This window comes from Scyliorhinus torazame, chromosome 10 (genome assembly GCF_047496885.1).
Source record: "Scyliorhinus torazame isolate Kashiwa2021f chromosome 10, sScyTor2.1, whole genome shotgun sequence".
Taxonomy (NCBI): Eukaryota; Metazoa; Chordata; class Chondrichthyes; order Carcharhiniformes; family Scyliorhinidae; genus Scyliorhinus; species Scyliorhinus torazame.
In genome coordinates this window covers 172,263,221-172,280,965 of record NC_092716.1, presented here as the reverse complement: position 1 = coordinate 172,280,965, position 17,745 = coordinate 172,263,221, and the positions used below count along the sequence as shown (strand labels likewise).

At 45.3% G+C, this 17,745-nt stretch overlaps 1 protein-coding gene across 3 annotated transcripts in view; it reads right to left on the bottom strand.

The window, feature by feature from the left end:
- ptprja (protein tyrosine phosphatase receptor type Ja) overlaps positions 1 to 16,624 on the bottom strand; it is a 283,707-nt gene extending 267,083 nt beyond the window's left edge. For all 3 annotated transcript variants that reach the window (XM_072518944.1, XM_072518945.1, XM_072518946.1), the window contains exons 1-2: positions 16,496 to 16,624; positions 16,161 to 16,414 (exon numbers count right to left, since the gene is read on the bottom strand). In XM_072518944.1, the coding sequence (XP_072375045.1) occupies positions 16,161 to 16,220 (60 nt within the window). In that variant the 5' untranslated portion in view covers positions 16,221 to 16,414; positions 16,496 to 16,624. The remainder of the gene's footprint in view (positions 1 to 16,160; positions 16,415 to 16,495) is intronic.
- Between the last annotated feature and the right edge of the window lie 1,121 nt (positions 16,625 to 17,745).

Genomic DNA, 17,745 nt, shown 5'->3' with positions numbered 1-17,745 from the left:
CTTCCGTCATGTGGCGCATCACTCGCTGCAGCAGAGGGTCAGTCGCCGTCTCTGCGCGTATGTGGGCCAGACTAGGATCATCAGCTGGCATATTTGCTGCTGTCAGAGTCACGTGTGCCTCAATTTGACGCACGAACCCCTCTGCATCTGGTGGTGTGCTCACTGCTCGGGAAAGAGTGTCCGCCACGATGAGTTCCTTCCCCGGAGTGTAGATCAGTTCAAAATCGTACCTCCTGAGTTTGAGTAAGATGCGCTGGAGGCGAGGAGTCATGTCGTTCAGGTCTTTGTTAATGATGTTGACCAGGGGGCGGTGGTCAGTTTCGACCGTGAATCGTGGCAGGCCATACACATAGTCGTGGAACTTGTCCAGTCCAGTTAACAAGCCCAGGCATTCTTTTTCGATTTGCGCGTAGCGCTGTTCGGTAGGGGTCATGGCTCGTGAGGCATACGCAACCGGGGCCCATGATGACGTGCTGTCTTTTTGGAGGAGTACCGCTCCAATACCAGATTGGCTGGCGTCTGTTGAGATCTTTGTAGGGCGAGTCGTGTCAAAGAAGGCCAGCACTGGTGCCGTGACCAGTTTGTGCTTGAGCTCCTCCCATTCCCGCTGATGCGACTGGTGCCAGTTGAATTCCGTCGATTTTTTTACGAGATGGCGCATGTTTGTTGTATGAGAAGCCAGGTTGGGAATGAACTTCCCAAGGAAGTTGACCATGCCGAGGAATCTTAAGACAGCCTTCTTGTCAGCCGGTCGTGGCATGGCTGTGATGGCGCTAACCTTGTCTGCATCGGGACGGACCCCGGACCTTGAGATGTGGTCCCCGAGGAATTTCAGCTCCGTCTGGCCGAAAGCACACTTCGCACGGTTGAGACGCAGGCCATTTTGCCGTATGCGGGTGAAGACACGTCGAAGACGATGCATGTGTTCCTGCGGAGTGGTGGACCAAATGATGATATCGTCCACATATACACGTACCCCTTCGATGCCTTCCATCATCTGTTCCATAATGCGGTGGAATACTTCAGATGCCGAAATGATGCCGAATGGCATCCGGTTGTAGCAGAATCTGCCAAAAGGGGTGTTGAATGTGCATAGTCTTCGGCTGGCCGGGTCCAGTTTGATCTGCCAGAATCCTTTGGACGCATCCAATTTAGTGAATATGTTGGCTCGCGCCATCTCGCTGGTGAGGTCTTCTCGTTTCGGGATGGGATAGTGTTCCCGCATGATGTTGTTGTTCAGATCTTTTGGATCTATACATATACGGAGCTCGCCAGAGGGCTTCTTTACACAGACCATGGAGCTGACCCATGGCGTGGGCTCCGTGACCTTGGATAGGACCCCTTGGTCCTGAAGAATCTGCAGTTGTGCCTTGAGGCGGTCTTTGAGAGGCGCAGGAACCCTGCGAGGTGCGTGAATGACAGGGATGGCGTCCGGTCTGAGTCGAATCTTGTACGTGTGTGGCAATGTCCCCATGCCTTCAAAAACCTCCTGGTTGTGAGCGAGGAGGGAATGGAGATTCGCGTGGAACTCAGCATCCGGGAAGTCGGATATCTCATCTGGAGAGAGAGACATGATGCGCTGTACCAGGTGAAGGACCTTACACGCTTGTGCGCCCAGTAACGAGTCCTTTGATGAGCCCACAACTTCGAAGGGGAGTGTGGCCGTGTACCTCTTGTGAGTCACCTGTAGCTGGCAAGATCCTATGGACGGGATAACGTTCCCGTTATAGTCAACCATCTTAAGCCGGGATGGTGTGATGGGTGGTTTGACCTTCATGGCCTGGACTGCAGAGTAAGCAATCAGGTTGGCGGATGCGCCGGTGTCCAGACGGAAGGCGACGCGCGATCGGTTGACCGTCAGGGTGGCACACCACTCATCGTCTGGATTGATGGCATTGACCTTGTTGACATCAATGACGGCAACTCGGAAGTCATCCTGGTCATCTGCATCACTTAATTGGAAGTCTTGATGCGTGGGCTGGACGGTCCTGACTCGTGTGCGAGGTTGTCGAGGATGCGCCGGATCCATAGGTTGAGCCGCACGACAGCGGGCTGCGTAGTGGCCTATCATGGCACATCTGTTGCACTGTCGGTATTGTGCAGGACATTGCCCTTTTAAGTGTAGACCTCCACAATTTCTGCACGTCATGACGTCACGGCGTTCGTTGCGCCACTGCGCATGCGCAGTGCGATCTTGCGGTGGGCGCGCCTGCGCAGTGCGTCCCTCGTTGTGGCCGTTATTTTTGGCGCGCACCTGCGCGGGAGACCGCGAAAAGCGCGGGAAGCGGCCGCTGTCGTCCGGGCCGTGGGGCGGGAAGAAATCGACGGCCTGGATGCGTTCAACGTCGTGGGCGGCCTGGCTTGCCGATTCGACGGCTGGGGACCCCCTCCGTGCCAACTCGGACGCCTGAAATCGGGCAAAACGGCAGGTAGCATTTTCATGGAGGACACAGGCTTCCACAGCAGACGCTAAGGTGAGGCTCTTTATTTTAAGAAGCTGCTGGCGTAGGCCACTAGAGGCAACGCCAAAAACAATCTGGTCCCTGATCATGGACTCTGTAGTGGTGCCGTAACCGCAGGACTGCGCTAGAATCCGGAGGTGCGTCAAAAAGGGTTGAAAAAGCTCCTCCTTACCTTGCAGGCGTTGCTGAAAGATGTATCTTTCAAAAGTTTCGTTTACTTCAGTTTGAAAGTGCTGGTCCAGTTTGAGGATGACCGTGTCATATTTGGCCTGGTTTTCGCCTTCTTCGAACACCAGTGAATTAAAGACATCGTTTGGGTGGGGGCCTGCGTAGAAGAGGAGCATTGCAATCTTCGAATCATCCGAGACATTCTGTTTTTCGGTGGCACGGATGTACAGGTCAAATCGCTGCCTGTAGAGCTTCCAGTTGGTGCCTAGGTTCCCCGTGACTTGCATCGGCTGCGGTTTGCCGGTGTGGTCCATGTCCAGAATGGCAGGTTAGTAGGCAGGTATCGATCCACTCCTGTACCATGTGGTGTTGGGTGTTCTGACACACAGATGAGCCAACACAGTTGCATATGGTACAACGCTTCTTTATTTAAACTCACTATTTACAACTTGGTCTTTGCACTCTGCACGTGGGGGGCTCCCTGCTTGTGGTGTTTCAACAGCTCTTTCTGTTCCCTTCTCCCCAGACCTCCTGACCTCCAGGTGTCGTGCTCGTGCTTTTTATGTGGTTGGTGTTCTTGTCTGTGATTGGTTGTGGTGTTGTGTACTCTGATTTGCCTGTTAGTGTGTCCATCATGATGTGTGTGTTTGAATATCATGACAGATTCCCCTCCAGAAATCAGTTCCTTCTGCAGCAGTGGAAACAATGCCTGCGCCACCCTGAAAGGCAAGGCAATTCATGCTCACAGTTACCTTCACAACCACAGGCAGTACTATCATTGTCCTGCTCGGAACTGCACGTCTGTCTGCAATAAGTAGCAGATTTCAGTGAGCACCTCCTTCATAAAATGAAGATGATGGCGAGCTAGTGCAATCCTGATAGTGATGAGTAGTGATACATGGGAAATCCTTTGTACAACTGAGTGGTTTGCAAGGACACTTGAAAAGCCAACCATGTAGAGCAAACTAAGTAAAAGTGGCAAGTTCAATTCTCTAAAAGGAATGGGGGAACAAATTAACAAAATGGTGCACCAAGGTCAATAACAGGAGTGACAGAAAGGAGCCCAATTCTCTTACACAGTTTATATTCAGAGCAAGAAACCATCAGGATTCCAAGATAAATGTATACAAGAAAAAGTCAAGTATGAGAAGAGTTCACTAAGTCTCTCCATTCAATATTGCAACTTTAAAAGTAACTTGTATTTAAATAGTGCCCTTAATATAGTAAAACGTTCCAAGGCTTTCTAGAGAAGCAATTATCAAACAATATTTGACACCATAACAGATATTTTCAACAGATGATGAAAAAGACAGGTAAAAAGGTAGATTTCATTACGTGTTAAGAGGTGGAGAGAGAAATAAAGAAAGAGATAGAGGTTTTGGGGAGGAAATTGCAGAGCTTAGCCCAAGACAGCTGAAAGCATATCACCGATGCTAGAGCAAAGGAAATCATGGTTGTGTAAGAGTGCAGAATTAGTCCAGAGATCTTGAGGGCTGCAAGAGGTCACAGATAGGTGCAGGGACAAAATAATTTGGAATAAAGGATGAGAATTTTTTTAATCAAGGAGTTGCCAGATCAGAAGCAAATGTACGTCATAGAGCAACAGAGTGATCACTGAACAGGGCTTGGTGCAAGTTAAGATACAGGCAGCAGAGTTCCCTCAAGTACACCAGATATGCAAGGGTCATTGAAACATTCAAATCTAGAGATAACAAAGGCATAGATATAGGAACAGGAGTAGGCCATTCTGTCCCTCGAGCCTGTCCCGCCATTCAATGAGATCATGACTGATCTGTGGTCTAACTCCATGCACCTGCTGTTGGACCATATCACTTAATACCTTGTGCTCTAGCTTCAACTACTTAGATGAGATACAGTGAAAAGTATTGTTCTGTGTACAGTCCAGGCAGGTCATTCCATACATGAAAAACATAGTACATACAATAAATACATAATGTAAATACATAGAGATAGACATCAGGTGAAGCATACGGAGTGTAGTCAGTAGAGAATATGCGTAGAAAGATCAGTTCAGTCCATAAGAAGGCCATTCAGAAGTCTAGTAACAGCGGGGAAGAAGCTGTTTTTTAATCTGTTGGTGCGTGCTCTCAGACTTTTGTATCTTCTGCCTGATGGAGGAGGTTGGAAGAGAAAATTATCCGGTGGAAGGGGTCTTTGATTATGCTGTCTGTTTTCCCAAAGCAGTGGAAGGTGTAGACAGAGTCAATGGATGGGAGGCAAGTTCGCATAATGGGCTGGGCTGTGTTCACGACGCTCTGTAGTTTCTTGCGGTTTTGGGCCGAGCAGTTGCCATACCAGGCGGTGATGCAATCAGATAGGCTTTCTATGGTGCATCTGTAAAGATGTGCAAGAGTCGAATGGGTGGACTAGGGCAGATTGTTGGTGATGTGTACACCTAGGAATTTGAAGCTATCAACTATCTCCACCTCAACACCATTGACGCAGACTGGGGTGTGTACGACACTTTGCTTCCGGAGGTCGATGGCCAGCTCCTTAGTTTTGCTGATGTTGAGGGAGTGATTGTTGTCATTATAACACCCCACAATGTTCGTGATCTCCCTCCTGTTCTCCAAATCACCATTGGTTGAGATCTGACACACTACGGTCGTGTCATCAGCAAACTTGTCGATGGAGTTGAAGCCGAATTTTGCCATGCAGTCGTGTGTGTAAAGGGTGTATGGTGGGGAACTAAGTACGCAGCACTGTGGGGCCCCTGTATTGAGGATTATCGTGGAGATGTTGTTGTTGTTTATCCTTACTGACTGTGGTCTATGGGTCAGGAAATCGAGGGATCCAGTTGCAGAGGGAGGAGCCCAAGTCCTAGGAGGAGTTTGGATATGAGCGTGGCTGGGATTATGGTGTTGAAAGCAAGAGCTGCAGTTAATGAATAGGTGTCTGATGCAGGAATCCTTGGACTGCTGCTTGTGGGAGGGAGTTCCAAACCTCTACCACCCTTTGCATAAAGGAGTTCTTCCTAACATCTCTCCTGAACAGTCTGGCCCCAATTGTTAGAATATGTCCCCTAGTTTTAGAATCTCCAACCAGTGGAAATAGTTTCACTTTATCTCCCTTGTCTTTTACTGTTAATATCTTGAAGACTTCGATCAGCTCACCCCTTAACCTTCTAAATGCTAGCGAAAACAGGCCTAATTTGTGTAACCTCTGCTTGTAATTTAACCCCTGATGAGAGCAGCAGCAGGAGATTAGCTGAGGCAAAGGGAAGACAGGTGATGTTAGAGAGGTGGAAATAGCCAGTCTCAATGATGGCAAGCACATGGGGTTAGATGGAGGCTATTCTGCTCTGCCATTCAATGAGATCATGGCTGATTTGATCTGGTCCCAATTCTCGATTCCCTTACTGATTAGAAATCTATCTATCTCAGCCTTGAGTATAGTTAACAACCCAGCATGCACAGCTCTCGGCAGTAAAGAATCTACAGATTTACTACCCTCAAAGAAGAAATTCCTCCTCATCTCTGTCTTAAATAGGTGACCAGTTACTCTGAAATTATGTCCTCTGATCCTCGACTTTCCGCGCAAGAGGAATCATCCCCATAGCATCTACCTTAACTCAAATTTAAAAACAGGTCCTCAAGGGTCATAATCTCCGGATTACTGCCCGAGCCACGTGCAAATTGGCATAGGGAGGCAAGAATAAGGGAAGGTAACACGTGGCTGAAAGAGTGGTGTGGGAAAGAGGGGTTCCTTTTCATGGGACACTGGCATCGGTTTTGGGACAGGGGGGACCTATACAGTTGGGATGGTCTCCACCTGACCCGAGCTGGGACCAGTATTCTGGCGAAAAGAGTAAATAGGGTGGTCAATAGGACTTTAAACTAGAGATTGGGGGGGGGGAAGGGAAAGTCAGGGAACCAAGAGGTGAAGTAATCAGTGGGAAGCGTAGCTGCTTAGGAATACAAAAAAAGCACGAAAAGACAGAACTCAGGATAGGTTACGATAGTCCCCATCCCACAAAATATGACAGTGTATGGAAAGGCTCAATAAACCAAGGTCCACCACACTAAGAAAACAAAAAGGGACGGTCAATAGAGAACTAAAGGTGCTATATTTAAATGCGCGCAGTGTACGGAACAAGGTAGATGAGCTTGTGGCCCAGATTGTGACTGGCAGGTATGATGTGGTAGGCATCACAGAGACGTGTTGCAGGGGGTTCAGGACTGGCAGTTAAACATCCAGGGATTCACAACCTAGCGAAAAGACAGAGGTGGGCAGAGGGGGCGGGGTTGCCTTGTTAATTAGGAATGAAATTAAATCAATAGCACTAAACGACATAGGGTCAGATGATGTGGAGTCTGTGTGGGTAGAGTTGAGGAACCACAAAGGCAAAAAAACCATAATGGGAGTTATGTACAGGCCTCCGAACAGGGGCACAAAATGCACCACAAAATAGAAAGTGCATGTCAGAAAGGCAAGGTCACAGTGATCATGAGGGACTTCAATATGCAGGTGGACTGGGTCAATAATGCTGCCAGTGGACCCAAGGAAAGGGAATTCATTGAATGTTTACAGGAGGGCTTTTTGGAACAGCTTGTGATGGAGCCCACGAGGGAACAGGCCATTCTGGACTTAGTGTTATGTAATGAGCCAGGCTTGATTAAAGATCTTAAAGTAAGGGAACACTTAGGAGGCAGTGATCATAATATGGTAGAATTCAATCTGCAATTTGAAAGGAAGAAGGTAGAATCAGATGTAAAGGTGTTACAGTTAAATAAAGGTAACTACAGGGGCATGAGGGAGGAACAGACGAAAATCGACTGGGAGCAGAGCCTAGTGGGAAAGACAGTAAAACAGCAATGGCAGGAGTTTCTGGGAGTAATTGAGGACACAGTACAGAGGTTCATCCCAAAGAAAAGAAAGGTTATCAGAGGGGGGATTAGGCAGCCATGGCTGACAAAGGAAGTTAGGGAATGCATCAAAGCAAAAGAGAAAGCCTATAGTGTGGGAAAGAGTAGTGGGAAGTCAGAAGATTGGGAAGGCTACAAAACCAACAGAGGATAACAAAGAGAGAAATAAGGAAAGAGAGGATCAAATATGAAGGTAGGCTAGCCAGTAACATTAGGAATGATAGTAAAAGTTTCTTTGAATACATTTAAAAAAAACAGGAGGCAAAAGTAGACATTGGGCCACTCCAAAATGACGCTGGTAATCTAGTGATGGGAGACAAGGAAATAACGGGGGAACTAAATAAGTACTTTGCGTCAGTCTTCACAGTAGAAGACATGAGTAATATCCCAACAATTCAGGAGAGTCAGGGGACAGAGTTGAATATGGTAGCCATCACAAAGGAGAAAGTGCTAGAGAAACTAAGAGGTCTAAAAATTGATAAATCTCCGGGCCCAGATGGGCTACATCCTAGAGTTCTAAAGGAAGCTGAAGAAATAGTGGAGGCGTTAGTTATGATCTTTCAAAAGTCACTGGAGTCAGGGAAAGTCCCAGAGGATTGGAAAATTGCTGTTGTAACCCACCTGTTCAAGAAGGGAACAAGGAAAAAAATTGGAAAATTATAGGCCAATTAGCCTAACCTCGGTTGTTGGCAAGATTCTAGAATCCATTGTTAAGCATGAGATTTCTAAATTCTTGGAAGTGCAGGGTCAGATTAGGACAAGTCAGCATGGATTTAGTAAGGGGAGGTCGTGCCTGACAAACCTGTTAGAGTTCTTTGAAGAGATAGCAAATAGGTTAGACCAAGGAGAGCCAATGGATGTTATCTATCTTGACTTCCAAAAGGCCTTTGATAAGGTGCCTCACGGGAGACTGCTGAGTAAAATAAGGGCCCATGGTATTCGAGGCAAGGTACTAACATGGATTGATGATTGGCTGTCAGGCAGAAGGCAGAGAGTTGGGATAAAAGGTTCTTTGTCGGAATGGCAACTGGTGACAAGTGGTGTCCCGCAGGGTTCAGTGTTGGGGCCACAGCTGTTCTCTTTATATATTAACGATCTAGATGACAGGACTGGGGGCATTCTGGCTAAGTTTGCCGATGATACAAAGATAGGTGGAGGGGCAGGTAGTATGGAGGAGGTGGGGAGGCTGCAGAAAGATTTAGACAGTTTAGGAGAGTGGTCCAAGAAATGGCTGATGAAATTCAACGTGGGCAAGTGCGAGGTCTTGCACTTTTGAAAAAAAAAATAGAGGCATGGACTATTTTTTTTTTAAAACGGTGACAAAATTCATAATGCTGAAGTGCAAAGGGACTTGGGAGTCTACGCCAGGATTCTCTAAAGGTAAACTTGCAGGTTGAGTCCGTAATTAAGAAAGCAAATGCAATGTTGTCATTCATCTCAAGAGGCTTGGAATATAAAAGCAGGGATGTACTTCTGAAGCTTTATAAAGCATTAGTTAGGCCCCATTTAGAATACTGTGGGCAATTTTGGGCCCCACACCTCAGGAAGGACATACTGGCACTGGAGCGGGTCCAGCGGAGATTCACATGGATGATCCCAGGAATGGTAGGCCTAACATACGATGAACGTCTGAGGATCCTGGGATTATATTCATTGGAGTTTAGGAGGTTGAGGGGAGATCTAATAGAAACTTACAAGATAATGAATGGCTTAGATAGGGTGGACGTAGGGAAGTTGTTTCCATTAGCAGGGGAGATTAGGACCTGGGGGCACAGCCTTAGAATAAAAGGGAGTCACTTTAGAACAGAGATGTGGAGAAATTTCTTCAGCCAGAGAGTGGTGGGTCTGTGGAATTCATTGCCACAGAGGGCGGTGGAGGCCGGGACGTTGAGTGTCTTTAAGACAGAAGTTGATAAATTCTTGATTTCTCGAGGAATTAAGGGCTATGGAGAGAGAGCGGGTAAATGGAGTTGAAATCAGCCATGATTGAATGGTGGAGTGGACTCGATGGGCCAAATGACCTTACTTCCGCTCCTATGTCTTATGGTCTACCTTGTCAATTCCCCATCTGACTCAATAAGGTTGCCTCTCATTCTTCTAAAATTCAGTGAATACAGGCCCAACCTACTTAACCTCTCCTCATGAGAAAATCTTTGCAGACCTGGGATCAACCTCATGAACCTTCTCTGGACTGCCTCCAATTCCAATATAACTTTCCTCAGTTAAAGGGACCAAAACTGTTCACATTATTCCAGGTGTGGTCTAATTAGTGCTTTGTATAGTTTTAGTAGGGCTTCCCTATTTTTATACACCATTCTTTTTGAAATAAATGCCAAAATTTCACTTGCCTTCCTAATTACCTGAACTTGTATGCTAGTTTTCTGTGATTTGCACAGGACCCCCAAATCACTGTGCTCCAGTTTTCTTCAGTCTTTCTCCATTTAAATAATATTCAGCTCCTTTATTCTTCCTACCAAAGTGCATAAGTTCACATTTTCCTACATTATATTACATCTGCCAGGTTTTTGCCCACTCATCTAATGTGTCGACATCCCTCTGTAGAGTCTTTGTCTCATCCTCACCACTTGCTTTCCCACCCATTTTTGTGTCATCCGCACACTTGGCAATAGTATAGTCACTTCCCTCATCCAAGTCATTAATATATATATTGTAGATAATTGTGCCTGAGCACTGATCCCAGTGGCACTCCACTCATTGCAGGGTGCCATCCTGAAAATGCCCCTCTTATTCCAACTCTGTGGCTTCTATCAGTTAATCACTCCTCTATCCATACTAATATACTGCCCCCAACATCATGGAATCTATCTTACTAAGTAGCCTTTTGTGCGGTACCTTATCGAGCAAATCCAAGGATGTTACATCTACTGGTTCCCCTTCATCTATCCTGCGTGTTACCACCTCAAAATTCTCATAATTTTGGCAGGCATGATTTCCCCTTTATGAAGCCATGCCAACAATATTCTGCATTTTTAAATGCTCTGCTATTACATCCCTTATAATGGACTCTGACATTATCCCAATGACAAGAAGTTAAGCTAACTGGCCTATTGTTACTTGCTTCCTTATTTTTTGAATAAAGGTGTTACATTGGCAGTTTTCCAACACTTTGGAACTTTTCCAGAATTTAAGGATTCTAGAAAGATTACTACCAGTGCATCCACTGTAGCTACCTACTTTAATATTCTGGGATGCAACCATCAGAACCAGGGGATTTATCGGCCTTTAGCTCCATTAGTTTTCCTAGTGCTTGTTATTTTATTTATTTCTCCCCCCCCCCTTCTTCTTGATTATTTAGTATTTTTGGAATGTTAATAGTACTTTCCACCATGAATATTGACATGAATTATTTGATTAACTTCTCTCCCAGTATCTGGTTCCCCATTATTGTTTCCCCAGTCTCATTCTCTAAGGGGCCTATGTTCACTTTGGCCTCCCTCTTCCTTTTTATATCTTTAATACAGCTCTTGCTGTCCATTTTATAATACTTGCTGGTTTACCCTCAGTTTATCTTCTCCCTCTGTTTTTTTTGGTCACCATTTGTTGTTTTTTTCAAAGCTTTCCCAATCCCCTGGCTTACCATTAATCTTTGTCATATTATAGGTCTTTTCTTTCAGTTTAATATTATCTTTCACTTCCTTGGTTAACCATGGTTGATTTAACCCCTTCCTGAAATCCTTCTTGGGATATATCTTTGTTGCGAGTCATTTCCTGCTAAAAACTTCTTTCCCAGTCCACTCCAGTCAACTCTGCCCTTATTCCTTTATAATTACCCATATTTCAGTGTAGCACAGTTGTTTCTGACCCAAGTTTCTCACTCTCAAATGGAACATGAAATTCTACCATGCTATGGCCGCCGCTTCCCAAGGGATCTTATACTCAAAATTGTTTACTGAACCTGCCTCAATATACATTACTAAATCCAAAACAGCCTGATCCTTGGTTGGATCCACAACATATTGTTCAAGGATACACTATGAATTCTTGCTCATGGCTACCCCTGCCGATTTGATTTTCCCAATCTACATGGAAGATTAAAGTCACCTATGATTAAGTACTGCTTTTTTTACATACCTTTATTATCTCCTGATTTATTCTCCGTCCTACAGTAGAACTACTGTTTAAAGGCCTATAGACGGACTCCCGCCAGTGCCTTCTTTCCCTTGTTATTTCTTACCTCCACCCATATGCATTCTGCATCTTCCAGATGAAGATCATTTCTTGCTATTGTACTTATTTCATCTCGTTCTAACAAAGCTACACCACTCTTTCCTTCCTGTTTGTCCTTCCGAAAAGGTGTGGTTTTTTGGATGATAAATGCTCCCAATACAATTCACTGAATTATCTGGCAGAGAATCACCTTTCTCAAGTTTGGCACTAGACCACTCTTGAATATTTTCAATTTCCACTTTCTAATTCATTTTTTAATTCAAATCCATAATGAATTAAGATTGATCCACATGGATTTCCACAATTTGACTAAATCAGTCATTTTTGTGTCACTTCAAGTGCAAATAAAATCCACATAAAAGCTCAGGTTAATGGCTAGGAGCAGTAAAGTAATATAGAATAATAGAACATAAAAACGGATCACCTTTTCGGCCTCCCCTGGCCCCAGACTTCTATTCCCACAAGATTGGCTTGACAGGAAAGCTTTCCCATCCAGGTCTTTGATTAAAATAACAAATGGACCCCAATTACAGCATCACAGACCAAGCCACATATTTGAAGGCAATAATATTAGGTAGGGTGATCTTTCCATGGGCCGGTGCAGACTTGATGGGCCGAATGGCCTCCTTCTGCACTGTAAATTCTATGATCTATGATCTATAATATTAAAATCTGCAGGGACAGCATGGGATCTTGGCAGGCAGATCAAGCCAAGCCTGGCAGTGCGCAAGCCTGGCAGTGCGCAAGCCTGGCAGTGCGCAAGCCTGGCAGTGCGCAAGCCTGGCAGTGCGCAAGCCTGGCAGTGCGCAAGCCTGGCAGTGCGCAAGCCTGGCAGTGCGCAAGCCTGGCAGTGCGCAAGCCTGGCAGTGCGCAAGCCTGGCAGTGCGCAAGCCTGGCAGTGCGCAAGCCTGGCAGTGCGCAAGCCTGACAGTGCGCAAGCCTGACAGTGCGCAAGCCTGACAGTGCGCAAGCCTGACAGTGCGCAAGCCTGACAGTGCGCAAGCCTGACAGTGCGCAAGCCTGACAGTGCGCAAGCCTGACAGTGCGCAAGCCTGACAGTGCGCAAGCCTAGTGTCCTGACTTTCAAAGTTCAGCTATAGTCCATCACCAAAATTAGCTACTTCCACCTCCATATCAGACAACTCCATTTCTACCTAACCAGTAAAGTAAGCAAAGTTGCCATAGTCCCTGATGACAAAAGGCTGCTTTCCCTTTTGAGGAGAGCTGACTGGTGGTGATTTAACCTGAGCATCCACACACTTCAGGCAAGGGGCAAGGTTGAGAAGGCATGCATTCATGAATAACCTCAGCCAGTACAGGCCCCTCGGCCCACCAAGCCTGCGCCGATTATGATGCACATCTAAACTAAACCTTTCTGCACTTCTGAGGTCCATTTCCCTCTATTCGTGTATTCATGAAACAGCTGTCCAGCCAACTAAGCGAAACCAGCCCCCAATACTGCTTCTGAAACCCTGGTTTATTTGTCTGGAGATTCAACCTGGTTCATAAACTTCACTCTTAATATACTTCAGCTCTTCCAGAACTATTCTTAAAAACAAAATTCACACCAAATCCTGCTCATCTCCCACTGCCATGATTTTTCCCTTTTGTGGCTCCCTATTGTTAGGTGCAAGAACAGCAAAATTCCTCTTGCTTGAAAATGATTCCACAGAATTATTCTGTAACCTACTCCAGTCCTATTTTCTGCACATACCCTTAACTTTTCCAGCACTGGTGTTGCTGCAATGTTTTTCCTGCACAGAGTTGAAATGACCTGCCTTAACCTGAGCAAAGTACAACATAGCAGTCCTCCCCTGCATCATTGGGAACAGCAAGTCAATTTGACTACCTTCTCATCTTCCTAGTTTTGAGACCACCTTCACGTTTACCCCTTTGACAGCAGCTCTTGATCCACTCCCTTCTTTCTACCAGTGAAGAACTTATAGGATGTCCTACTCTGTAAAAATATTGATACAATTCACAGTGCAGAAGGAGGCCATTCAGCCTATCGAGTCTGCACCAACGAAGGGTCAATTTATCATGGCCAATCCACCGAGCACACACATCTTTGGACTGTGGGAGGACATCAGAGCACCTGGAGGAAACCCACACAGACATGGGGAGAATGTGCAAACTCCACACAGTCACCCAAGGTCGGATTTGAACCCAGGTCTCTGGTGCAGTGAGGCAGCAGTGCTAACCACTGTGCTACCACACCGCCCCTGTTGTCAGTCGTCAGTGCCAGCAGAAACTGGGCCAGAAACTAAAACTAACTTAGAACAGTCTTGTGAAATTATAGTTTAAAAAAAAGAGACATTTATCACAAGGTTTATTTTCCAAACAACACCATTAATTAGAATGATTAGAATGGCAACTTTGATTAAATGTGCCCTTGCAAAAACAGTGCCTCTGCTGAGTTACTGAAGTTATTATATAAAAAAAGGAAACTCTGTAATCTTAAATCAATATATTTAACAAAAGGATTGGTGGGGAAGCACCCGGCCCTACTGGATGTATTTAGAAGCAATTGGTCATAATGGTATTATGGACCATTACCCATGAACCTGATAAAGGTGCTTGCTTATTTCAATTATCTTTCAACTATAATTGTACTCTGCCCACAGAGAGAGTAGGGTGGCCATTAAAATTTCATAAAATGCAATGAATCATTTCTATAAAAAAGTGAACACAAAACAAAACTTAGTGAGCATTTCTCCAGGAATTCTTTGGAAATGTTATCCATTAAAAGAGTGTCTGAAACTAATTGTTTAGAGATGAAATATTTAATTTAACCCTCAAGGTATACTAGTTATCATTCCCATCTGTTCAGAGACAGGAGCACAAATCATAGAATTTACAGTGCAGAAGGAGGCCATTCAGCCCATCGAGTCTGCACTGGCTCTTGGAAAGAGCACCCTACCCAAGGTCAACACCTCCACCCTATCCCCATAACCCAGTAACCCCACCCAACACAAAGTGCAATTTTGGACACTATGGGCAATTTATCAGGGCCAATCCACCTAACCTGCACATCTTTGGACTGTGGGAGGAAACCGGAGCACCCGGAGGAAACCCACGCACACACGGGAAGAACGTGCAGACTCCACACAGTGACCCAAGCCGGGAATCGAACCTGAGACCCTGGAGCTGTGAAGCAATTGTGCTAATCCCCATGCTACCGTGCTGCCCCAAATATAGGTAATATAGGTTTATAGTTGCTTAACGCCCTTTATACCAAATATAGGTTTATACCAAATATAGGTTTATAGTTGCTTAACACCCTACTCCAGAAAGCACCGACAATCTTTATGGTTTTGCCTGTCACCGGCTTAACTAAAACATAAACCGTAGAGGAGAATATTCCAGAGGAGTACAATTTCAGATTTAACAGAAAATACAATTGTTGACCTCCACCTTGGGATGAACATCCAAGAATTAATAAAAGATATGGTTTAAATTAGTTAAATTAGGAATGGATAACCCCAAGGCATTAATATTTTTGACATTGAGAATCACAGTGCAAAGAACCTGAAGATTATTGAAAAATTCTAATGTAGTAAAGAGAGAAGATATTACAATATTACACATTTTAAATTTAGATTTATCATGCATCCCGAGGTAGTGATAAGTATTGTTCTGCATACAGTCCAGGCCGATTGTTGCATATATGAAAAATATAGGACATACAATAAATACACAAATCTAAATACATAGACATCGTGTGAAACATACAGAGTGTAGTGCTACAATAGAGAAGATGCGTCGAGAGATCAGTTCAGTCCACGAGAGGGCCGTTCAGGAGTCTGGTAATAGGAAGGAAGAAGTTGCTTGAGTCTGTTAGTGCACATTCTCAGACTTTTCCATCTCCTGCCCGATGAAAGAAGTTGGAAGATAGAATAACCCGGGTGGGAAGGGTCTTTGACTATGCTGCCTACTTTCCCAAGGCAGCGGGAGGGAATATAATAGTATTCTACAGTTACTGTTATCTTAAATCCTAGTTCTCACATTTATTTTAATTAACTTATAAATTAACTCGAAATAGGGGTACATGATGATAAAGCCGTACACGCCTGTTTACACGGCTTGAAACGTCGTAGGGTATACTCGTAAAACTGATTTAGAAGGTTTCAAGGCACGCATATTAAATCGTGATTGTGCAATATGCAGTAGTCGAGTTAATTGGTAAATCAGTAAGCGATAAACAGCGGTAGGACCCTGGGGGTTACACGAAACGTCACATAGAGAATAAAACAATGGTGTAATTCGGAAGCAAAATTCCACATCCACAGATAGTCTCTGCATCCACAGCCCCTCCTCTCCCAGCCGCCCGGGGAGAGGACGTGCTACCTGACTGCACTCGGCAGGTGCACTGGGCAGCCCCCCTCCCCCCTCCCCCCTCCACTCCCGCCACTGAGGGGCTGTGGACATCTCAGTCCACCGGGCAGACTATCATTACCTGGAATAGGAAGACACTGCCCACCAGCAGCACCAGAGCATTCCGCCAACTTGGTTCCATCCCGGTCCAGGGAACGACGCCAACTGCAGCGAAACTTTCCTTCCACTTTTTCTCTCTCCGCCTTTCAGCTCACGGGTTTCGGTGCGCCCGACTTTGTCAACTTTTTTTATTTCAGAAAGTAACAAACTTCATTTTGATGTTTGGAAAGTCGCAGCCCATAATGTCCGCCGAGTGTGTTAAGACACTGACCTGGGCTGGAAGAAGGAAGAAAGTTTAATTAAATAGAGGGTGGGGCCCAATCGCTGAAACGTCAGACAAACATTCCGAGCACTGACCTGCTGGAAGTTCAGGCTGCACAAACTCCTTTAACCGGCCGGGCTGGCCGAATAAACAGTGACGTTTACCTGGAACCTCATTAGTTAGCGATTGTCTGAAGTAAAATATTAAGACCCAGGTTTCCTCCAATCTTTAAACTGTAAATTGTTATCAGGCAAAATTTGACACTGAACTACATAAATATTAGGACGGGTGACAAGTTTTGCTGAAGCGGTGGATCTCTTGTGGGGAATCCAAAACATAAATCCAATCAAAGATTTGAGGAGAGAGTGGGAGGAGGATCTGTGAAACATGAACACTGGCAGAAACCAGTTTGGCGGAAATGTCCTATTTCTGTCCAGTAAACTATGTAATTAAAGGAGTAGTTTACAGGAGAAAATGTATTTCTTTAAGGCCTAGGCAGCTGGAGACATGGCTCAATGGCAGAGGGATGGAAATCAGGGACCAGAATTGTAGGTGTTCAGAGATGACAGAAGGTTGTAGGGCTGAACGAGATATCAGCCATAGGGAAAGCTGTGACCAAGGAGGGATTCGAACACCAGGATGAGAATTTTAAATTTGAGGCATTGTCAGGCCTGGAGACAATTCAAGTAAGCGCAGGGATGACAGCTGTACAGGTGTTAGTGCGATTCATGATACAGGCCGCAGTGTTCTGGATGAATTTATGTTTACAGAGAGTGGAATGTGGTGCACTGGGCAGGAGTGCATTGGAATAGTTGAATCTGCAGATAACACAAAGCTTCAGCAGCAAAACGAGGATATTGGCAATGTTTTGGAGGTGCAATTGAAGCGAGATTGTAGTCCAATTGAAGGCTTTAATGAACAAGTAGTTACCCCAGCAGCTCCGGTACAGAATGACTGCTGTGGGTGAAACTCAGACTCTTATGCTCCACCTTAGGTTCCACCACTCATACTACAGTGTAAGGTACATCCCACCTAGGTACCGCGATACCCCTAATATAGCCTACCACATTAGGGAACCATGGATGACGGATGGAATTGTGAGACTAGCTAAAATGAAAAAGGAAGCATACATAAGATCTAGGCGACTTAAAACTGATGAAGCTTTGGAGGAATATCGGGAAAGTAGGACAAATCTCAAACGAGCAATAAAGTGGGCTAAAAGGGGTCATGAAATATCTTTGGCTAACAGGGTTAAGGAAAATCCCAAAGCCTTTTATTCGTATATAAGGAGCAAGAGGGTAACTAGAGAAAGGATTGGCCCACTCAAAGACAAAAGAGGGAATTT